The sequence below is a fragment of the Buteo buteo genome, chromosome 2 (assembly GCF_964188355.1).
Source record: "Buteo buteo chromosome 2, bButBut1.hap1.1, whole genome shotgun sequence".
Lineage (NCBI taxonomy): Eukaryota > Metazoa > Chordata > Aves > Accipitriformes > Accipitridae > Buteo > Buteo buteo.
Genome location: NC_134172.1, coordinates 51,471,392 through 51,496,396, shown reverse-complemented (window position 1 = coordinate 51,496,396; position 25,005 = coordinate 51,471,392). Strand labels below are relative to the sequence as shown.

General features: G+C 40.7%; 1 protein-coding gene across 1 annotated transcript in view; it reads right to left on the bottom strand.

Annotated features, from left to right (window-relative positions):
• Positions 1–25,005, bottom strand: part of HECW1 (HECT, C2 and WW domain containing E3 ubiquitin protein ligase 1) — a 271,938-nt gene that overhangs the window by 18,855 nt on the left and 228,078 nt on the right. The window contains exons 18-22 of the mRNA XM_075054515.1: positions 24,622–24,705; positions 23,456–23,565; positions 20,412–20,532; positions 18,892–19,005; positions 15,834–15,986 (exon numbers count right to left, since the gene is read on the bottom strand). Coding sequence (XP_074910616.1) covers positions 15,834–15,986; positions 18,892–19,005; positions 20,412–20,532; positions 23,456–23,565; positions 24,622–24,705 — 582 coding nt within the window. The remainder of the gene's footprint in view (positions 1–15,833; positions 15,987–18,891; positions 19,006–20,411; positions 20,533–23,455; positions 23,566–24,621; positions 24,706–25,005) is intronic.

Here is a 25,005-nt window from a genome sequence, read left to right as displayed (position 1 = left end):
CTTCACCACCGTCATCCATCCCGATACATTTTGAAAGCGAACACTGACTGAAAATACTACGAGCACCGGGTGTTCCTCGCAATGTTCACCCCATGACTATTTGTGCAGGGCTGGCCAGGCAGGAGCCATTTGGAATAAAGTAAAGCTGAAAGTAAATTGCCAAGAAAAGTCTCATGGATTTGAGAATGCTGTTTCTGCTGAGAAATTGCTTGAATGTGTGAACAGTGTCAGTTTTCTTCTTGCTGCTTGTATCGCTTCTGTACTTCTGCACGGCTTTGAGGGCATTCATGCAAAGCTGACATGAAAGCATAGTGCACCTCGATCAAGGTGTTTACAATCACGAGCTCATGTTATGGTAGCCATTAATGTTTAATTTGAATCAGTGCCTTATGACAGAACTGTATCAAACCATCCAAAGGCCATAGGCAGCATTTCTGTGTAAAAGGACTAAGTCTGGCGCATCAGCCCAAGCAAACGCGGGCAGAGCAACTCTAAGTTGTGTGGTCCACCAGTCTGGCCTTGCACTTGCAGCCCTCTGGGACACACCAGGGCTCACTCAAGCCAGTGGCCTGACTGTGGTTCCACAGTCCCAGTCCTTGCAATGGTACTGTGTAGGAAAACAAGTCCAGTACTAACTGGCCGGGATAAAGGAGATGAAGTAATTAACAAGATGTTGCCACTCCAGGTGCCTGTCAATACAATGGATAAAAAAGCTACGTTGCGGACTGTATTTCTTGGCAGCTCTGTATCACCTCAGCAGACACAGTGCTTTGTGGCCAAAGCATGTGAGTTTTCCAGCCCACAAACCCTTCCTCCCCTGCACACAGCTTTGCTATCTCTGCAGAGGCTGACTATACCTGACCCTGATCTGAAGAGTGGTGTAAAGAGAAGGTCCTCTGGCCCCTTGTCCATTCTGTGACAGGGCCTGGGACCTGTGGTCCAGCAGTGCACTGACAAACACTGACCACAGTAAGTCAACCATCACCTATCAAAAGGGAGGTGTTTGCTACTGTCCTCAGAGAACAACTACAGAGTCTATCTGTGTGCGTGTCCATACAGTCCATCAAGCTGCCACCATGATCAGCCCAGCACAATAGCCCCACTTAAAATATCTCAAAACTTACAAAAAAGAAACAAGAAACAAATTGCTCTCCTTACAAAAGCCAGTTAAAACAAAACCAGACTTTTGTGTTTATTTCTTCCTGAAAGATTTAGAGCATGGGTGAGAGTCAGAAGTGGGTGAGACAGTCCCTTCAGAAAAACAGGTTTTCTTGACCGAATAAGCAGCACAAAGGTAAATCCTGGCTGGAGGGCACATACCTTCCTTAAACCTGACTTACATTTACCTTTCCAAGGAAGTGTAAAATGCTTGTTTGATTTTATTCTAGTAGGAAAGATAGCTTAGGAGAGGTGGGGAATGCGAGGTCTTGCTCTGGCCCTTTCTTTCAACACCCTTCCCTTCGGAGACAATGATTGAGTCTGAGTAACGTGCTCTGGCAGACAGGGGAAAGGCAGGAGGGAGTTAATGAACAGGAAATGGTGGAACGAAAGACGGAATTAATGAGCAGGAGAGCTGCTCTGGTTTGACTGCCTATTGACACTGTTCGTCTACTCAAAAAGGACATTGTGAACACCTGCTTTCTGGCTTTTAACAACACTACACTTTGACCCATTTGCAGAAGTTTCCACACTACCCAGCTAACTCCCTTTCCTTCTGGAGGCTGCAGGTGCCCCCGAAACAGTCTGTTTTCACAACAGCCTGTTGCAAAATAACAGGCTCGTTCTCCTCAGTGGGACACTGCATGCTTACTGCATGTCTGTGTACACAGGGAGAGACAAATCCATATGCTGTAGCAGCGACTAAGCAATAAATTTTCCTCCAACTGCAGGTGAGTCACAGGAAATTTAATCTACTCTGGTCCTTATCACAGAGCAGCAAAGTAAGGCAGGACCCATAATGACCGCTTGTTACAGGACTCTCTCTTAACTGGTTGAGTGAACACAGCTCTACTTTGCATGACAGTCCTTCCTTGGATTCAGATGGAGAATGATGTACCTCGACAAATTGTAATCCAAGTGTACAGGGGGAAGAATGGTTTTTATCATTCTATAGGGGATGCTTTGGTAACTATGCCTTGTGGGCTAAATTGGCTATGGTATGAGAAACTTTAAATCCTAAATAGAGGAAGCACCTGGTGGGATTAAAAAGACTGAAAATCTTGCAAACCTTATCTCACTCAAACACATCAGCTGGGTTTAGGGGTGCCCTTCTTGATGCAGTAGCTTATGAAAAAATATTCAAAGAAGGGCTCAAGAGAGATGAATATAATTCACATCAAATTTGAAAATATCATTTTCCTTTCATGAGACTACTGAAAACTTGCTTTCATCTGTAAGACAAATTTACACATTCTGTTGCACCAGTTTTAAAGCTTTTGACTGTTTAATCATGCAGATGAACTTTTGGCTACCTGAAAGACAAGCTGAACAAATGAGGCTGCACTGCGGTACAGGATTTCAGCCCTTGGCAGCTCTTCTAAGGGAGAATGATATTTGGCAGGTGGATGCAGCTGGAGAGTCTATTAGTCCTTCCACAGTGGGAGAGATTGGACCTCATCTCAACCATAGAGATACCAGAGAATCTATAAAGGGGAAAGTATTTAGAAGGGCCCAGTCATGGGAAACGCTTCACTCTGAACATGCATCTCACTAGACAACAGAGAATTCAGTCATGAAACCCAAATTTGTAGGAAACCAGGCATCATGGGTTCAACAGGTTGTGGTACAGCTTGTTTAAAAGGACAGTTAAAACCTCCATTGTTATGAAGACACTCCTGAGTATCCTGAAGGCCAGAAACTACTGATTAAAGGAACTAAAAATTCATTCTTATAGCCTAAAATATTGTGATTTGCAATCTCATGATTGGGGAAAACGCAGGGGAAAACGTACTGATTCATGATTTCTAAATTTTGGTGGAATCACCAGCACTAGCACTTTTTAAATGAAGAACAATTTTTTTTTTTTAATGTAAGAAAGTTCTAAGAATGTGTGTTTTGCAAAAAAGCTGACCAGATGGTTACAGCAACTCTGCCTGGCCTCATACACTACGAATTTTAAGCAAAACTGGCAGTGTGTCAGGCATATGCACCAGAGGTGTGTGCCTATATGCTAGTAGCACATATCCTTGTGTTGGCTCAGCGCAGGACATAACCAGCGTGTCCTGTAATGAGCTACATCTACAGAGCAATAACCTAGCAGTAGATCAGATCATCTTCACGTAACCTTGGCAGTAGACCAAATCAACACCTCTATCAGCCTTTATTAACAAATACCTTTCTTTAGTTTGGTGTGCATATTTAACCCCTACTCACATAAATGACAGAACATTTGAATGGACTAATGTGATGACATGAAGCAATCTATTGTCAGAAAGGTTAGCCATGCAGGCTGGGATAGCTAACGCTGTTCTGTTTATCTGACTTGCATCTGCAAACTTTGCAGACCGCCTCTTTGCCACCGTGTCATTTGGTGTTGTGGCAAACTTGCTATGCACATCTGCAGGCTCAGAGGTTGACACTGTGGCATTCCAGCCCGATGCCTCTTCAGTTCAGGAATCCGATGAGCTCATGTGTCATTAATATGAAAGGAATGGCTCTTACAAAGGCCAGGAGACAGAAGTCCACAAAGTCTCAGCACATTAAAGAGAAAAGGTAAAATAATTGCTAAATTAGTCCTGGAGGAGAATTCCAATATAAGGAGCAATAAGGTTATTTTTGGCTCTCTTTCTTTTCTTATATCCATCTCTACTATGAAGAATTCTCAGAGAAACAAAGATACAATGTTGGGTCGCCTATGTGCTGCATCTTCCAATGTTGCGCTCAGCACTTATCCCACCTATTCTGATATCTAACCACACTGGCATCCCACCTGAGAACTTACTCTGGATCCCCACACACTTCTGAAGGAATGGTAATGACCTACCCGACCAAGTTTTGTTGTTTTCTTTTTAATCTCCTTTGAGTTCTGTTCTAAATACTGAAATGCATCTTCTCTCATATATGGTCAAAATTAATTCCAGGTTTTCAGACAGTTACTGAGTTTTTAAGTGGAATCTCCATACTTCCTCACTTTGAAACCATAGAAAATTCTGTCAGTTAAGCTTCATTTTCAGGCCATTTTCCAAATTAAAACTGAAAGGAAACATTTAGGAGTGCTGACATGGAGCAACTGTTTGTGCAGATTTCCAGGCTGGAAACTGCTGGGTGTTAAATAGTTATAGTCTACAAGGATTTATCCCTGCAGCCCCTGCAAGTGTTATTGGGACTTAATAGAGGATACAGTCTACTCAGAGCCAAGGCATTTTGTTCAGGCATCAAAAGATGAAGGAGGATAGTCCATGAGTCCCTCTTTGATAATACTCTGACTGCTTACTATTCCTATAAAACCTATGAGATTTAATTATATTTTAAAGGAAATTTGTAACACTCATTTAAGAAAGTGCTAGCCTTTCTTAAGTAGCCCCAATTGTAAAGTGTATGGAAAGTGGAACAATCCAGCAAGCCTGCTTGCAGATTGTCATAAAACACAAAAAGGGTGTTCAGAGATGTGTGAAATATATGTATGTGGATCACCCAAGAACTGAAATTAAACAAACAAAAAAAAGGGATGAAAACTGATTTTCACAGAGAAAGCAACCTGGTACAACTAAACTTCCATTAGGCTTCAAATCCCGAACTGGTAATTCTCCTCAGGTGAAGATCTACAGGAGTAAGCCTTCTCTTGCCAGCCCTCCTTTAGATGTTTTTACTTTTGCTGGGCACCTGTGTTTCAGATGATGAATATGTTTATGTGAGTCAACCTCTCAGTTTATTGCTAAATTGTGCATAAATTTTCTGCTGCAAAAGGCCAGTACAATACTGACACTCCAGTAAGTGCTTGCCCTACTTTTATTTTCTGGAAATGGAACACAACATTTCTGCTTCTCAGTACTAAAGAGTAACCACATGAAAAAGAGCTAGTGCCTACACACGTCCTTCTAAATCTCCGGAGCTCATGTACCCTGAATTAGCAACTAAACCTCAAACCATTCCTGAAGCTTAATTTACCAGTAGCTGAAAAAGAATGAGATAATGCAAACCTTATTACTTCTTTATTTAGTCTAATAAAATCCTTCAAGTCTTTCCCTTGTCCCTAACCTAGCTATGTTGCATGTTCACTCACAATGTCTTTTCAGCTTCCTTATATCCTGGCTATAGCCACCACAGAACTGTCAGGAAAGGTTAAAAGACCAATTGTGTCACAGAGAAAAAGCATGATTTTATCAGGAAAGCTGCAGGCTGTTCTGCTTTACCCAGAAAAATGAGGGGCAAAGATCTTGTAGATAAGGGAAATTCACAGCATCCCCTCAGGTTTCTCTTCAACACAATCTATCAAACAGCTACTTTCAGGAGGACTCCTTAGTTTAAGCACACCATGGCTCCAGGTAAATGCTCACACAAACAGTTACAGCTGCATTTGCACAGCACTGCATCCAAGTTAATAAGCCCCACGCCAAGGTAGCTGCATTGGCTCCTTGCACATCAGCTGAACTGTGTCAGAATTTATTACTGCAGATACAGAACTGAGCAAATCCGGCTCTGGGAATTCCACTGTGTGGAGTCATCGCAGGCACATCAGCCTCAGTGTCATGGGATGTCTGAGCACCAGAGACTCCAAGCATAGGAAATGGAGAATTGATTTCCAGTTCTGTCTTTAAACTAGTAAGGAGATTAATAAAGTAGACAGTCTCTCTATAACAAGAAATCTGTGCTATGTGTCATTTTACCAACAACAAAGAAGTTGCATGAACATAGCATTTTGGAAGAGGAGAGGAGGAGGAGCGTGGCCGAGTGCTGGAGTAGCCATCTCTGCTTGCAAAGCTATCAACTTCACGGACCATAATGTACCATCATCTTCCTCTGGGAGAAGCCCTGGCAAAATAGGGCAGCACAAACATGACTAAGCTTCATCAGAAACCAGGCTGCTTGCAGGATTTAGCTGCTCTTGCTGGTACAATGGATAAACCACACCGGCCTGTAAGACTGTTGGCAAAGTCTCCACCAATTCTGCCCAGTAACTGCAGAGGACATGCAGGCTGAGGTATGAACTACTGGCTAGAAGACTACAAACTTCTACATTTTGTGATTCCCAGATCCTAGGCTGTATTTTTGACTGGCAGATCTCAAAGCAGCTTACAGAGGAGATCAGTGCCAATATTTCATTTGACAAATGAGAAAACTTAAGTATGAACATAAGATAACTTATTTAATGTTATCCAGAAAATAAGTGGTAGAGACAGCAATAGAATCACAGTCCTCTGAGTTCCAGCACCGTTTTAGCTGTTTAGTTTATTTACATTTTTTACTTTACTACCTTCTATAAATGATACATAATTTTGTGAATCAGCTCTAGTTTATGATCAGCTCCTTATGGATTAACTGTCTGATGCACATGGGTTGTTTTTTTAAGCCAGCAAAAGAGCATTTTTATCAAGAGATTTTGATTTCTCAGTCAAACCTTTTGGAAAAGCTGGTGGTGGTGAGGCACTCTAAACCTATGAATTGGTGAAGTTTTATACGTTGCATGATTTATGTTTGCTTTCCATAGCTTTGCCATGTGTTGAAACAAACTAGTCAAGCTACAGGGGAAAATCCATAGATTTAGTCATCTGCCAGACAAGAAGGCCATAAAAGCACAAGCCAAATGACTGCACATTTTCCTTCAATGGCTAACTACAAACACTGAAGCCACAATAACTGACTTATTCTCAAAGGAGGCACATGCTTTCTGCTCTGTCTGGGGTATTTAAGCACAAGAGAGACTGCTCATCATAAACTCACTGGTAAGCACCCAGGAATGTTTACACCACGTGATGAAGCCTGATGCAGATATCTTTGAGCTAACTGCAAACAGGACGTCTGCAGTGCAGAGCCATGTGGACTTACCACCCCCCGGTCCAAAAGCTGTACACTTGGGTTTGCACTGTGCTGCAATTCAGCTACTGATCCCTGCCTCTCGGGATGAGGTTCCTCAATTGAGTAAACTCAGAAATCTGTGTGCTAGAAATCAGATATGTTATTAATTGTTTGACAGTCTATTTTAGGCCTTGTTTTGCAAATCATTGAACACCTCCATTTTTTACTAATACCACTGCAAACTGACAGCTCTGATCCTCTCCTGGGAGCATGAAGAATGCAGCAGACCTGGACCTTTGCGTTGCTGTTCTGAAGTCCAAGAAAATTTTTTACTTTTCCTTTATGAATCTTTCCAATACAATTAAATAATTCCAATTTCTAGTCTGTCTTTTCCAGAATGCAAGTCATAAGTCACAATGTAAAAAGCTTCCTTCAATCAGACATGAGAATACTGAATTTACTGTTCTGTATTCTTGTTATTCAATACATTTTTTTTCATAGAGGGTGGACAGGTCAGGATTTTTCTTATCTTCCACAATTTTATTGAGATTTTGAAAAATATTCCTGTCCCAAGTTGGGGCAAACTGACAAACTTGACAGTGCCCTTCTCCCTTTAAATACATTCAGATCAGATCAATTTAAATCTTTAACCTTCCCTTTTCCTGCATTTTAATGTAAGACTAAGGTAACATACTGAAATGAAGAATAATTTTCAATGGAGAAATGGAACGTCTAGCTTTCTAAATATTCCAGGGAAAGACCTACACTAAGAGAAATACCTTTTCTACCCAAAAATACCCAAAATGAATTTGGGTGATTTACTGAAAACAATTCTGCTCTGCAAGCAGTCTTTCTTTTGATATATGAATTGTGTTTACTAATAAAAAAGGTTAGCTTGGGAATTTCTGCACCCTGCTCTGACTTTTCTTTACCTTACCAAAGCCTGAATAAATGTAGTGAGAAATAAGGAGGGGCAAAGATGACTGAGCAATACTTCATAGTGACAGCTCAGCCTTGCCATTCCAGTGTGGCTGGAACAAGAGATATGAGGACATTCATCACTCCCTGAGAGTTTTTCACCACTACAAATTAACACACGACCACTGCCCATCCTGATGCTTCCCTACAGGCCCACATGCTCAGACATAGTGTGGATTTTACCCTTTTCTCCTCTACCACATGCAAGGTGGAGACACTATAGAGATTTTCACGTTAAGCCTCCCACCTCTGGGCAAATGTAATCCACAGTGTTGCAAAAGACTAAATGGCCTTAAGCAAGGGAAAAAAACATGAAGATGACTTCTGTAAAAAAACAACAAAACAGAACACCCCTCTTTCCCTCAAACCAAACTCTCATTATGGAAGCAGTGCTAGGCACTATGAGATTCAGAGAAGGGAAAAGGAGGAAGGACTGAGAGAGACATCTCTTCCTTCAACCCGTGTGATGTCACCATTCAGGTCCTCAAAAGAACTTGAAAAAAATCCTCCAGTAAGAGACAGAAAGTCAAGAATAAGGTAAATATAAAGCAGAACCTTTTTTAAAAAAATGGTTGCTGTCGAAGCTCAGTTAGGGAGAATGTTTTTTTTCTCCTTCAGTTTGGTTTGCCTTTAATCTTCCAATTCCTCCTGACCCTTAATAAATAATTAACCAGCTCTTGAGGCAGGCTCTATGTGATATAGCCATACATCAAACTTAATAGGAAAATCAAAGTTTACTTAAGTACAGAAGACATTGAAAGAGATCACAGTACAGCAGCAAGAAGGCATTTCAGTAACATACCCTTTTCACATAGTGAAAAGGTCTTATAAAATTATTTCAGCTGCATATTTATTTTAATATCATTCTTGTCCAGAAGATTTACAATAGTGCTTGAAAATTTCTCATTCAGGCATAATTTATTTAAAATAAGATATGGCTAATAATTAAAATTTATAGTGTAATGTAACATTAAATGCTTTGGTTTTCTATGGTGCCTTTCATCTGAGAATTTCAAAGCAGTTCAGAGCATTAGTGTACATCAAATGGATTTCAAGTTGATTACATACTAGGAAAGCTCTTCAGATGGAAACTGAGGCAAAGAGGTAATCATCTAATTTCGAAAAAAATGGAATGTTGCTGGATGCTCCACTCTGGGATGCTGTATCTGATCTGATTTCTAAGAGGATGATTTTTCAGCATTTAGCATAAACAGGCTCCTTCATGATGGCTGCAAAATTGGTCTTCTAAATTCATTCCTCCCCCAAAACACAGACCCACACAACTGGCCCATTTGAGCCCAAAACCAAACTCAGTGTTTCTGACTCCCTTAATAAAATAGGTATTGGGCCATATGTAGGTTGCCTGCCACAACAGTTGAAAAATTAAATAAATGAGTAATTCAGGGCACATATTCCCCAGCACCACTTTCAGTCAGTGAAGAGGAGTAATGGCTGTTTGCAGACCTCCTGCTTAGATGCTGTGACTACATTTCTCCACTGTTTCTATAAAGAGCCGTGGAATGTGCCTAAATCCATTCTATGAGCTGGTCAGCCTCTGAATACAACCCATTAGGTCATGAGGCAATTTGCCACCTTCTTTAAAAACACTTTAATTGAAATAAGTCATTCTCCATGTAGCAGGACTAATGGAACTTTTTTTCCTATAGACCTGTCTCGGATGGCCCTACATTACCACGCTGCAATAGCTCCAGTTCTTCCTACACATCTCTGCTAGCACTTCCCATGCTTTGAAGTATCTCCATTTTCTCCCTTCTGCCTCCCCTGAGCTTTCACAGGTCTCCCTCACATCCTCAAGCTACTGAGCAAGACAATACAGCTGGTTCGCAGCCTGCACCTGTGATGGACTGGTCAGCTCGCTTGTACTAACTGGGCAGTTGAGAGGCCAAACAACAGGTAACTGCTGAACTCACCAGCACCACCGAGGCACTCTTCTGCGTACCTATGCATCATCCAGCCACAAGTTTCAAAAAGCTTTTAGGAAATTAGTGTCTTTGAGGTGTTTACCTTCCCGTCAAATAGGTCTCAAACTGATCAGAAAACTGTCTGAGGGATAGGCAGGGCAATTGCACAAGGCACAACTCCTAAGGAAACTGGGTTAAGAAAACCTGCCAAGCTCTCTGAGGAGAAAGGACAGCTGAGGTCGCAACATTCTTGGTTCTTCTTGGGTTTATTAAAACAAAAAGTGGGAAAACCAACACCCTGCATTCTTTGGCATGCTTGAGATAGTGATGGCTATGTGGTTTCTCATTTACACGAAGTAAATAAAAGGGAAGGTCAGAGTTTGGTTGGGGGTATACCCACACAGCACTGCGCAGGCAAAGGGAGCTAGCTTTACCCATGTACCAAGCTTGCCAGAGCACGTAAAAGCAATCGAGGCAGCACCAAGCCTGAAGTAATCAGCCCTGATGGGAGGCAGCGTGTATTTTCTCAGCTCAGTATTGCAGTAATCACGTCAGTTGGCTTGGAGCACAGGGAAGCAACTGTGTCTGCATGGAGATTGGGCGCAACAGGCTTGCATCTGCCTGCAGAATACGATGTAGAAATACATGCAACTTTTCTGTCTGATGCTGTTCAGCAGCACAGACTAGAATACGGGGGGTATTGGAGGGCAGAAAGAAAGGTTAACTATGGGAACTGAATGAAGAAATTCCTGCCCCAATGCAGTTCTAAATGAGCATTAAGTTAATGGAGTTCATTAGGAAATTGCAGCCAGGAATCAATCTGCAGCTTCTGGGGACTTGCGCCAAAGGGTCTGACTATATCATCATCTTTGTGGTCTTCAGTAGGGTTCTGCACAAAAACATTTTACTCACAAGTCTGCAACTTTCTAATAAGGTTCTGCTAAATGAACGTACTACATTTCATTTAAAGAAAAACAAACAAACAAAACACAACAGGACTTTTCTGAGACAGATACAGAATGCTAAGTATGATTAGCAAGCTGTAAACACCTCTAAGGTACCTGTGACACTGGGGTACTGCTCTCTGGCTGCATAAATGTCACAGCAAGGTCCACAAATGCCTAATTGTTAAAAAAAACATGCTGTCATTAATTCACTATGAAAACACAGAAAAAGATGTTTCAAGTTAGCATCCCTCAGATCTCTAAATGAATATCTGTGAATGATTTTTATCTGTCTAGGCCATCTGGTCTTCTATGCAGAGACTGAGCTTCTTTTCATATTTCTGGCTGTGGTTCTACATTTACAAACACGCGATGAACTAAAAATTCTAGATGATGTGAAATTGATTGCTGGGGCGAGCCAGATAAAAGACCAGGCAAGTGATCTGGGGACAAAAAGTCCGGTGCAGATGATCGTGCCATGAGTACAGTGCTGTCTCTTGAAGAAGGGTGCATTACATTATCTTAATGGATTATTCCTGGGGGCAGGACTGCTGTGAAGGAAAACTGGCCCAGTCAGAAGACGTGAAAAAGACAACTGGATTTCCACCTGACAGCAGATTGTGAACAGTGTTTTGTGAACCGAAAAGACAACAATACTGTCAGATTAGTGACTTCAACAGTCACTGTCAGATTAAGTACTCACAGCAGGCAGTGACAGTTCATGAGAAAACACTGAGAACTGCTTTATTCTAAGAAGTAGAACTTTTTACATGATATGATGACAGCCAAATTATAACATCTGAAATTGGTAGCCACATGAACAATGAAACAGCACAGAGATTATACTCTTCAGGTTTGGTGAAAATGATACAGAAATCATCACAGAAACAAACATTCAGTTTACCATTTTGCTTAGCTAGAGCTGAGTAGGGAAATACTATCGAAGATGATAGACAAAATAAAGACCTGAGGAAAACCAGTGTATCACAGCACGATTAGACAGATCATTTTGTTACAGAAGTGAATGAGATGCAGTGAAAAGACACTAACAACTTTCTAGACTTCTTGAAAATGTACCATGAAGAAGACAGGGAGAGTAACCGGTGACCCGCACGAAGATTTGAGACTATGCAAACTCTGGAACTAGATATTTTGTTCCCAGAATTTAGAAACACATTTCCTCCATCTATTATGCATCAGGATTTTTTTTGTCTCAGGGATGATTTACCCACCCAACCTTTTATTATTTATTTATTTATTGGTGAAAAGGAGAACTACAATATTCAATCAAACCTTAGTCATTCAAATCAGAGACAGAAACCTTTTTCACCCCAGTGAAAAAGTATCTTTGTATGCCCTCTAATATTGGGTATCCTGGACCTCAGTGATTCAGTGTGCATGGAACTGAAAGTCAGTCTAAAATCTTTCAAAGGACTGCTAGCAGGGAGGAAAGTGAGAAGCTAATGCGGCAATGAATATTACACTGCTAACTTTGCATGAGGTTGTGATAGAAATATTTAATATTCCACACTACTCTGTCTCCCAGTATATTGAGTAAAACCTGAGAAGCATTTTTTCAGTGAGTCACCCTATTTCAGTTGCCCAAACACCTGACCAAGAGCAAAGACAAGAATATTATTTCTGGGCTAAACCATATTCTTTTCACTGAAATAATATATAGCAGCTGCCACCACATTTTGCCCATTTATTTAGAGAATACTACCTTAAGTGGGGGTGTAAACAGTATTTTAGAAGATGTTTTCAAATATCCAGGCAAAGAGCTAGACATGTTACCTAGATCAGATAGAATGGCTCATTACTGGCATGGATTAAAAGCAGCTCTTCTGGCTGAGCTTCAGGTACATCCTGTAGCATGCAGATAAAAACACGTATCGTCAAACTTCCTAGTTCTGGAGAGATATAACTGTGTCCTTTCAGATACAGGGGGATTGAAAATAATTTTTTTACCTTTGAAAATGTGTGATAAATTATATTTTATGTGTTCAGCATGCACATATGTTAACTGAAGGAAAAAGTCTTATTCATGGAAGCTTGCAGGAAAGGTGTTAAATCTCAGTTTCTCCATAAATGAGAAATATTTTCCAGTCATTATGTCTCTTTCTTAACTTGGCATACATACAACTACTCTGCACTTTGATGTGCTCATTTTGGACTCAGAATGCTGTTTGTACAAAGAGCAAGGCATGAAATGAGCCATTAACAGGGGCAGAACTGTAACTTTTAGGCCAGGGGAAAAAAAGCAGAGTATTTCTCAATTCTGCCAATACGAACAAAACTTCACATCTTTGCATTTTGTTGTATTTACCTCAAACTCGCAACTGTTCACTTAAGGAAGAGAAAATATAAAATAATTTTGAGGCCATTTTTTTGTAGCCCTTTTTCTTAATATAGCCATATCTGTATAGGTCTTTTATAATTGCTATCCAGAAAAAAATGTGAAGGGTAGATTCCACACAAATGATAAGCTCCACAGCACCAAAAGGCATACAGTTCAACAAATCTGCAAATCTAAACCAATTGTGGTTGTGTGGTTTTCATGACTGGTATCAAACTTCAAGCTTTGAAAAGACTATGAATATTAATTACCTGTGACCCTGAGACTCTCAAAACTGATTCATCCATCTATGTTAACTGATGTCTCATAACAGATTTGGGAACAGGAAAATAATCTTTATTTCTTGCATGTTAGAGGGAGGAGGCTCTGTTGGAATCATATCGATAAGTAAATCTGAGATTAGCACTGACTTTGATGAGAAAAAAGTTGGAGAAAGACTAAGAACTTCAGAAAACTCCATTCCTCATGAACAAATAATAACAAGCAAGTTAGTACAGTGACCTCAGAGAAGTTAGCCTATAAAGCCTTTATGGGAAAATTGTACTCTGAGTTTTAAAAAGCATGGTCCAAATCCTATCTTAGCTGGTTGCACAGACTTCTGAATACAGTACTCTAGGGTTACACATGAATAGCTGAGATCAGTCAACACAGACAGCACAAAAACATTCAGAATGTCTAGATATCTACAAGCCAATCATGAAACCTATCAGGCTAACTACAAACTGCTGGTCTCAGCCAGTTATTTCCATAACAGGTTCAAGAAGTATTTCCAAGCACTTACTGGATTGCTTATCTTTCCCTTGGGTTCTGCAATCTTGCCCTATTTACACTACTTTATGTACAAACCTATTTGTTCATAGCATTTATTTCTTTCTGCAGGCCAAGGGACTTAATTTCTCTTTCTTAAAAAAAGAAAACCAAAAATGCCCAAAGCCCAAATAACATTCTGTACACAAGAAGCCTGTATAGATATGTGTAGTTGGAAAAATATTATCCTAAGAGTCTAACTTCTACTGATTTCTGAGTTAAATGCTAACTGCTATAGAAAATCACATTAGGTCTCTTTCTGCTGTTCTGTATGCCCAGGATACTTCTAAAATTCTGTGTCTTCCATGCTGAAATCTCTCAATGAACAGAAGAACAAAACGAGGGGATCAAACAAAATGTATACTTTTTGCAGCAGAATTTATTACATAAGAAAACCGCAGCTGAACTGTTCATGACGACAGTATTTATAACAGATAAGAGTCAGGGCCTATTTCAAATACTGCTGAGATAACATGGCAACACCATTTCTGGAGAAAGAGGCCTGCGTCCAGTTTGCTCACAGTGTGGGCAGAATGATGTTGGGTTTGCACCTGCCTAAGCGGTCCTATGCCCTGAAATCAAAATGCATCTTCACAAATACAGCCTCCTTAATCAAAAGTTTACCCATGCTGCCTGTTAAGCCAAACAAAGGATGAACTGTATTTCTTCTTGAAAACTAGGAAGCCACTGCATAATGTTTAATGAACAGGATTGCAGTGGGAGATGCACAAGCTCTAAGAACTAAGCCGCTCTCTTCCTGCTAATGTCTGTAGAGAAATACTTTAATGCAAAGGTGACTGTTAGCATAATGCTCCACTGCTGGAAGAGATAATGCAAAAACCCCCAATTCAGAGACTATGCTAGTCCCAGCAACATCCCTTTTTTTCCACTGCAACCTTAATAGAGATGATGGTACAACCATATAGTTGCTCTTGACCTCCTGTCCACTGTGAGCCAAAGCAAAGGAGGACCTGTTTACAAGAATAGAGGGGCATGTACTATTTGCAATTTAAAAGGGTCCTAAACTGCCTTCCATTTTAAAAAAGGATCTCCGAGAGGAGCCAGCGAGATTGGTTAGACAAAGAAAAACATCATAGGAACGAGCCCAAGTGGCATTATTTCTTTGACACAATGAAATCCCACGAGGGATCAAATGACACCCAGGGCTCGCAGCTCGTGCTTCATTGAACCACATCTGAAACTATCAAAGGGAAAACAGCTCCCAAAGAGAGACAGATCTGGAGGCAGATAGAAAAATGAGGAGATCACAATATGCCTTCAGAATTTTTGATAAAGAAACAAGATCAGCAGTTTGTCTGTTTGCACACATACTTGGTAAGGTAAAGTACCTGCTTGCTCTGCTGGCCTTGACACACACAAGCAGGGACACTCTGTCAGGGGTGAAAAGGGAAACTGCTTTCACTGGGCCTTTTTTAAGGCCTGTAGTAGGTACAGAGCAGCAGTGTGGCTCTTGGAGAACACTGTATAGCTTCCAAGCACAATGCTGCTTGATGTACAGAAAGACACACCTGCTATTCTTAGAAAGGGAGCAAGAAGAGGAGGCCTGGATTAAGCAGAGCTCTTCTCCCTCTCCTTTTCACATTCACATAGAAGTACACAAACATCAAGTCTCAAGTATTGCGAGCAGGACATTTTAGTAGTAGTACCTCATCACAACTCCTTTTTCAGAGCCTGCTGTTGTATTTACACTTACTCCCTCTCTTCCTTCTCCCAACCTACTTCCCACTTCTTCCTAGCAGAAGCAATGGTATTTGTATGTAGTCTAGTCTAAACTGGCAGATTTTGTGTTTTGCATTTCCATTTCTGTAGTGCTCTAAAAGGATGGTTCAATTCTGCATAAAATGTTCTTACCATTCCAGGTGATTTTCAACAAAGGCAGACATGGGGCTGATCTGTACAGTGTAAGTGTCATTGGCTGAATACTCAAACAGCCCGTAATAGGGATTGAAGAGCTCCTGAGACAGAAGGAAGAAGAATTCTCGGGAGGGGCCACTGTAGTCCAGCCTGGAAAGGAAAAAGTAAAAAAGATAAAATGAGGCTCATTCCCATTTGAGTGAAATTCCTGGGTTTTGCCTACATTGGCTGCTGTCTAACACCTACCCCCTGTGCAGTTAAGTGTTTCTAACATGGTGTATCACTCCTCTCAAAACTTGATTCTGAGCCCTGAACAAGTCATGACGCTGAAACTTCACCAGCATCTAGGTTGATCTGGGAGGAATCATAACTCGGACACATCCCTTAAGTAGTTTCTCTTCCTTTGTTCCAAAGGCTTAGTAAATCGGAGGTACAAAGTTCAGCCTTGCCTTAGCTGGCTGGCTAGCAGGAGGGCTAGCTTTTTAGTGAGTGGGTTTGAACTGCCTATGAACACTGGGGTTGACAGACCAGACAGCCCAGACTGAAGTAGAAATCGCTCTTACTCTCTACACTGAGACGTAACCAAAGATACAATCTAGCCCCAGGGATGCTTTCTTAGCTACAGGTATAACCTAAAGGTCAATACTGAACACGACCAAGTCACAAGAGAACTGTCTCTCTTAAGATAGAATGGTGATTCCTCAAGTTGTTCTGTCCAAGCTCTTCTACTTTTCTGATACTTTCAAATGCATGTGGTACACCTTAAGCTGTGCTTTGCTGTTGCATGATTTTACTCTGTAGAGAGTCACCTTTTAAACTTTTTTTAAAAACTCAACTGCTAAATCAAGCTGTGTATAATTATCTCAACTTGAAAAAAAACACCTAAAAACAAAACCAAAAAGCTTCATGAATGCATTAAACCCAACTGTGATGGATTTATTAAAAACAGATCATCCTCTAATAATGGTAGGTAGGTTTTTCAATCTAAAATAAATCTACATGTAGCAATATGAACAAATGATTGGTAGCCATATATCATGTGTGCCGAAAGGTTTTCTGAGGTGGGCACTATTCCTGCTACTTAACAAATGTAAAGTAAATGGAAAACTCTGTAGCTGTATCAGGATGCTCTGTATTATGTTTGAAGTTATGGAAGCATAACCACAAGGGGTTGAATGATTGATTTGTGCAACTAGAAAGACGATTAAGGGCAGGCTGGCCCATCTTCCTCCGTTTTACATCTGGAGATTCAGTACTCTTCTCTTTTGAGCAGCTTTAGCTCTAGGATTATGTGGTGAGACTAAAGCCACAACAGCAAAAGGGGATGGTAATAAGCCCACATGAACCACTAGTGCTAACCACGTAACAGATCTGGTTCAATGGACATTAAAATACTGGGCTAAGCCTGATGATGTCTGGAGTAAAGAACTAAAAACAACACCTGCCTATATTCAAAAACCTCCAAGAAGAGACTAGGTACTGCATTTCTGGGCAACACATTAACTCATCATAAAGCCTTCATAGTTCATTTTCAATGTCATTTTAGCTTTGAAACATGTGGGAAGCTGTGCCCATACAGCATCACATGGCCATACAGCATCAACTCTTCTTTTCAGTAGGGAACTGGTGTCTTGGAGTCCCTCCAGCAGAACCTATATTAGCATTAAACAGTAGAAGCCCTGGGGGAAAGTATCTTCAGATGTAAATGAATCAGTGAAGAATGAATGAATTTGCAAATCAAATTGGTTTGTAATTTCTCCTGAGGATACCGTGCCACACACAGTAAAAGTTATTAGAGATGGGGAGAAAACATGACTTTGGCCAGTGTTAGCATACTAGAACACTATTCCAAAAATGCAAACTGAGGTATGCTGCAAGCCAGAGGCAAAACCAGCTGTGAAAGACAACCTCTGTTAAATAATACTGAATCCACGGACTATAAAAAGTAAGAGTTAAGAAAACCCCTGATGCTCAGGTCACTGATTGACTCTCTTTGAGATTGGTGACTTCTGTTTTCCACTGGACCTAACACGTCCCCAGAAAAACTCAGTTTGGCAGAAGCTCTTCACTTGACACGCCACCTCAGAGACAACAGTGTCAGCAGTTGTTGGACATGCAGACGTGCTGAGAGATGATCCAGAGCCTTACTGTTCTGGTACCTTTGGAACTGAAACCCTATCCATGTGTTGGTTTTGTGTTTTTTTTTTGTTGTTGTTGCTTTTTTTGGTTGTTTTTTTTTAAAGAAACTTTATATGCAAAGCTATTGAAATACGATTTCAAGCCTTCGTTTTATGGAACACTGGAAACATGCACAATGGTCTTTTCATTATAAAAGCATGCGGATTACACCTCAATTACAATGTAGCTCTTGAGGTGAGCCAGGGTGGCTTTGAAAGGTTCTGTTTAGATTTGGAAACAAAAGGTCAGGGGCTGGCTTTAATCATACAAGAATGGCTCAGGATTTGTAAGGCTGGCAGAAAGTCTCTTGAGAAAAGGCCTTCTTGAGAGACTTCTATAGCTTCCAGCTTCCAGCTGGGTGAATTAAACTGTAAGGACTGAATAGCAGCAGTCATGTTTCTCACTTCAGCCAGAGACAAGAAGTCCACATATGGATAACAAATGATCATTAGATGGCATGCAAAGCAAAAATTTTTGAAGCAAAACCAGATCCATTTTGAAGAGTTAGAGTAACAAAAGGGATAAAGGTCTGGTCTCCAATTATAGCCCTATGACTGATTCAGTGTGTAAACATGGGCCTGTAGTTCAGTTTTGCCTTCCAGCCAGTCAAAATACTTAGGGCAACAAGATGACATTAGATTTAACCACTTAAATTATCACTTTGAGACATCTAGATGGAAGGTGCTACAGGAAAATTAAGCTTTATGGTTATTGTTATTTTTAACAAATGCTTGAGCTGATTAAAATGAATCACTTACTCAGAGGTAAAACAAAACCAAAGAAACATTACATAACAAGAGAGGCTCAGCCTTAGTCAACTCTTTGTTTTGCAACATAACAGCCACTTCACAACTGATAGCATTTAGTGGTTCCCTACCCTTCCTCGCCAACAAACGTGACGTAGAGTTTGTTCCGCTGGAGCTCCTTGCGTGAATATGCCATTACCTGGTTGAAGGTGCCTTCCAGCAAGTGGTCACGTCGTATAATTAACCTGCAAAGGGAGGCAGAAATAGAGATCTAATGATTGAGTCTTGTGTGAGCCTGTGAGGATGAAAGTAAACAAGAGCTGATAAAAAGAGACATTAATTCTCAGAGAAGTTAATAAAGTTGCATCCACTGCTGCAGATGCTACTTGACCATTATGGGTTTTGAGTGAGTTTCGTTGGGCTTTTCTGTATGCCTCAAAGGTGAATTTCTTCACAATGCTGTGATTAGATTCAAAGTGTTGCTCTACTTAAGACTCTCTATTACACCCTCTATGTACAAATTTGTATGGTAGAGTGGGCTGTGAGTTTCCTGTGTAGATGAGGTCACAGCTTTCTGGGATTGGCCCTAAACTCTTCCTGGATTTAATCCAGTGAATGTCCATGGAATTACTGCTTCTGTAGCAGAGTAAGCAAAGGGAGTATCAGCCTCCGTTTATACAACACACCTCTCGCTCCCCTGCCAGCCTCTGAAACAACTTAATGAATAGTACATTTAAACACCATCTGTGCAAGAAATCCTTCTTGTTCATATGTTCATGGACATCTTAAGACAGACCTTCTAAAATGTATTTCCTGAATGCCTTGGACCCACTTAGTAGGACAGCAAAACAGATAACCAACGGCTAGGACTCCCCATCTCTGTGAGAATATTTTGATGACAACGTTTGCCTGGAATAAATTGCTTGGCTTCATACTTTTTTTTTCCACAACAGATGTGATTTGGTCGGAAGGCAACCTGATGTATAAATTCAACCAGATGCCCAGGAAATATCTTAGAAACATATAGTCCTTTGGCCAAGTTGGATAACTAGATTGAGCACAAGCAGGTACAGACTTAAAAGCCAACTAACAAGACTTCTGGAAAGCAAACTCCACAACCAAGTGACAGAGAACCCCAAAATACATGAAGAGAGGCAGAAGTCTCTCTAGTTCAAATCCAGGAGGGCTGCCCACACAAAGAGCTACTGAAAGTTAAACCTGCATGTACAGGCTAACTTCTGTAGGGTCATACTGTGGTCCTGAGTTATACTGATATGTAGATCCAAAGGATTTGGAGTCACTCCATCATTACAATGACAGAGCTGTTAATAATCCCTGGTGGACAATTGCCTGAATGGATGATTTTCCTACTAGCAAATTATAGGCAGGAATAACAACATCCCTTTTAAATAGGTAAGGAATGGGAGTGTAAGAATATGAATCTATAAGAACTAAAACTTCCACACAAAAGCCTCTTGATGATCGCTTTTTTGCAGGATATACCAAGATCTTATCTCGCCCTGACGGTTCATGTACAAAATGCAATCTCTGGTGTGTTTCCCACTCCCTATCAGTGTCTTCATTCATGGATAATGATAAAAGACAAGCTACACCATGTTAGACTACTTGAGTGACTTGTCATAATACTCACTTAATTTTACCTGGACCTTGCCCATACCCTTTGGCTTCAAGTTTTCGATAGAAATTGCGCAGCTTGGCTTCAAAGTCCCTCCTGTACGGAGAAGGTGCTCTTGCACTTGCTCGCTGCAGTCCTGGCGGGAAAATGAACAGCATCCTAAGGTGTAAGGGGCTTTAAATTTTTCCAAATCATGCAGCTGATGTTTCCAGACAGAACTGGCTAACAAATGCATTAGGAACTTTTTACAGGTATACAGTGCACTCAGTATTATTATTGTTCTACCTGACATTAATGGAGTTGTAGGTTCCTATAATTCAGTGATTGCAATGACTTCCAGGGGCTGTATCTTCTTCACTAAAAGAATTGTTAAGCTTGCCTTATGTGTGGCTTTGTGTTGCCTCAGCCTTTAACTGTGATTGACCTGAATGGAAATTCAAGGATCAGAAAGGCATGAGAAAGACTTACATGCATAACTCCCACTCACAGTCATTGGTATTTAGGTTTTCTTTCCCTTCTGCACTTTTAAGAGATCTCTCTCCTCTGCATTGTATAGGAGATCTCCTTACTTGGCAGGATTAAACCTTTGGAGCTCAAAGCAGCGCTTCTCACTGGAGCCCAGCACCCTAGCCAAGCTGGGAATCAGGTTTCCCTGTGTTAATCTGACTGTATATTAAACACTTCCAGCTATCAACACAAAACCCCTTTGTGGCATCAAGAAGGATTTCTGTCAGCAAGAAATACTACATTTTCCTATTATGATTCACACATACAGCAGATTTTTAGCAATTTGGGACCTGCTTTGTTTTGAAGTCTGCATTCTCAAAGTAGCTGATTAGTCCTTTTGTATAAAAAACTGCCATGCCATAAAGGGTCAAAGAATGGATCCATGAAATCCCATTTCCCTATCTCATTACAGAAGACAATAAAAACAAGCCCTTTTATGAGAAATCTGGCAGAAAATCCTCCACAGAAAGGAAAAAAAAAAAAATCACATTTAGTGGGAGCACAAAGTATCGTGGTTGCCAGGAGGGAAGGACATTACCAATTGCCTCTGCTGGTAAAACAGAAAGGCATATTTACATGCAGTGCAAAGAGAATCCCTTGTGATGCTTCTTTTCTTCTGTTAGACCTTTTTTCCTCCCAGGACAGAAGAGAATGGGTGTTCTCATGGGCTGTGTAACCAGTGGCAGTAATAAGCAAGCAGACAGTATGTTGCTGGAAATAAGCATTTGCCCTTGTGTTTTCACAAGAACAGAAAGACCAGTGCAGTTCTTTTAACATTCTCTTAAGTCATGTTCTCGCCAAATACTTGTTTATGACCTGTCCTGATGTAGAAGAGGGGAACTGTATTAACAATTGTGTTAAAACTCATTAATGAAAATAAGACATTCTGACAAAACACTGCCTATAGACAAGGGTTCAGCATTTAACTTCTTGTCCTGGTTTCAGCTGGGATAGAGTTAACTGTCTTCCTAGTAGCTGGTACAGTGCTATGTTTTGAGTTCAGTATGTGAAGAATGTTGATAACACTGATGTTTTCAGTTGTTGCTCAGTAGTGTTTAGACTATAGTCAAGGTTTTTTCAGCTTCTCATGCCCAGCCAGGGCACCTGACCCAAACTGGCCAACAGTGTATTCCTGTAGGGGTCGGCGTTCGGAAGATCTCGCGATGTCACGGAAAGTTAGAGGGTTAGTCGCAGCCTTGTGATGTACCTGTAACCCCACCTCCCCTTGTTAGTATAAAAGGAATTAACTGCGCAATAAAAGGGGGAAGTTGGCGCTCACACTGTGTGTGTTATCTGTCTCTTTCCCTGGTCCGGGCCAACCAGTGATCTAAGCGTGGCACCTTGATATGTAGCGAACGCTACATATTCCATACCATGTGACGTCCCATCTAGTTTAGGAACTGGGAAGGGGGGGCAGGGATTCGCCGCTCAGGGACTGGCTGGGTGTCGATCGGCGGGTGGTGAGCAATTGCCCTGCGCATCATTTGTACATTTCAATCCTTTTATTACTACTGCTGTCATTTTATTAGTGTTATCATTATCATTATTAGTTTCTTCTTTTCTGTTCTATTAAACCGTTCTTATCTCAACCCAGGAGTTTTACTTCTTTTCCTGATTTTCTCCCCCATCCCACTGGATGGGGGGGGAGTGAGTGAGCAGCTGCGTGGTGCTTAGTTGCTGGCTGGGGTTAAACCACAACACTTCTTCACATCAAAAAACCTTCCAATTTTCCACAGCCACCTCTGAGATTCGAATGTCTCTTGTCCATTAATTTTATTTGAAACCAGATCATTTAAATGAATGTTTAAAAAGCTCAGCCAATAATGGATTTCTTCAGATCACATTTCTGTCAATTCTCTCAAAATGGCCACTGGACACAGCCATGCAGTGAGACTGCGGCAGGAGTTGTATATCTTGGCAAAAGGGAGACATTAGCTCCTCAAATTTCTATAGCATAAACAATAACTACAGAGACATACCACAGCTGGAAATAACCTTCTCAGACAGCATGTCTTTCTGGAAAATATGTTTCCCGTCAAACCTAAGTTAACAGGCTCAACACGGGAGGTCATGATCAAGATGGTCCCCTCAGGTCTTAAAATAGATGAGTCTCGGGAAGAAGAGAAGTCTTTGGAACACCGAGTGAAGAAGGCTGAACTTTACAGGAGTACTGGAAGTACTGCAATACACCTTTGATTTGGAAGCTGCTCTTTGTTCCTGTCGCATAGTATGAATGTGCTTCCACGTCAGTGAGTTATGTTTGGAGCGCACCATTCTCTTATCCTAATCCTTTCCAACTACATAAAAAGCAGAAAAATACCTTCTTCTATATGGGCAATTTCCGATCTCTGTTTCAGCTACTGTTAACATTTCAACAGATAAATAACAGCAATGGCAACTGATCCAGCAAAAAAGCAGCTGGGGTCAGATTTGGATCGGGCACTGGAATTAGCAGGCTGACAGCTGATGCTGGCTCTGAATCTGCCCCTTTGTATTTATTAGGAGAAAAACCACAAATGCAAGATTTTGTATTATTTTCCCTATCCCCTTACCTGGAGAATTTTGGGGGGATGAACAGGGTGAGCAGCGAGGAGAGAAACTGTAACCAGGATGGAAGGCAGCCTGCAGTGGTATGTAGGACATAATATCCTCTTCAAAAAGGCTGCATAGAAAAAGTGACAGAGAGAGGTTTGGTTCACATTCGTCACACGACGGAATGTAAATATGCAGTATGGTGCATGTCTGCTGTGGTCATAAGTTTGGGTACATCTCTGAACTCATGAATTCATAAAATCCACAGGTTTCCCAAATCAGGCGTGGTCACCAGTAACAAAGAAGAACAAAAGGAATTTCATTAGACATTTCATGCTAACACAGTGGCTTAATCTACTGATAGAGAGCAAAGATCTGAGGCTATGTAGTAAACAGGGACAACTTCAACACATTAGCAGTGAGAAGCAAAGCTACACACATCTGTCTCCCAGGTTGTTTTTCTTAGATCATACATTTTCATATAGCTCAACAATTTGACCATTCAGATTAAGTTGATGGGAATAATTTGTAAACTTCTTGCATTAGGCAGTGCTATATAACATACCAAAACCACCTGGGTAAAGCAACATTTTCCCTGTAAGACCAAGGCAATAAAATAAGCCCTTATTTGTGCTAAACAAAAGTAGCTAGGACCTAAAGACCAAGCTCCCTAGTCCCAGTAAAAATTGAAGCCTTATCAACATTACCCAAACAATGCTCATTGCACTGTACATTGAGGTTTCATTAGCATGATGTGGCTCTGTGTGTATGGGCAGCACTGCTGCGGTAAAACTAGCAATTTCATGAGCAGTTACATTATTTACTTGTACTGAGAAAGACAAGTTTTTTCCTTTAAAAAAAAAAAAGGAACAAGAATTTTGCCATTAAAAGGAAATATTTTGACCTGATTCTTTGTCATCTGCTACTTGATGGTAACAGCTGTATTAATTTAGCTGGCTGGGGATAGAGTTTACTGCAATGATGGAGGCTGGCTTCCAGGAAGTAAGAGTTGACAGATATACCCTGGCTGAATTATTTTGGGTGACTATCAGTAACAATGAATCCTATTTGAATTACAAATGACCTGGAAGATTTAACAAAATCTTTTCAATTATGCTGCAAAAGAGCCAGCCAGCTTCTCTGGTACCATAAGTAATGACATTATGCTTTTGATCAAATCGATTACCTCAGCAGAATTACTAAATCTGCATCACAGGACAACTTTTCAAGCCCATGTGTACCCTCTGTCCGAATGTAATGGATCTTCTCCCTGAAACGTAAATGATATTATTGAGAAGAGAGGAAAGAAAAAAAAGAAGAAAATACGCCATTATCAAGGTATGAACTACACATAGAGTTGTTATTCTTTGGTACTTTGCCAGTTACTGTTTCTCTCCTTACAAAAATGGCAAACATCTTAACTGCCTGATTAATTTTCTAATCTCACTAACAAACTTGCTAAAAAGAACCTATTTATATCACTCAGTTTCCTGATTCAAAAGCAAGAGATTTTATACCATATTTTAGAAAACAGAATGATTCTTAGTCCTCCAAGCTCATGTGTAGTGCT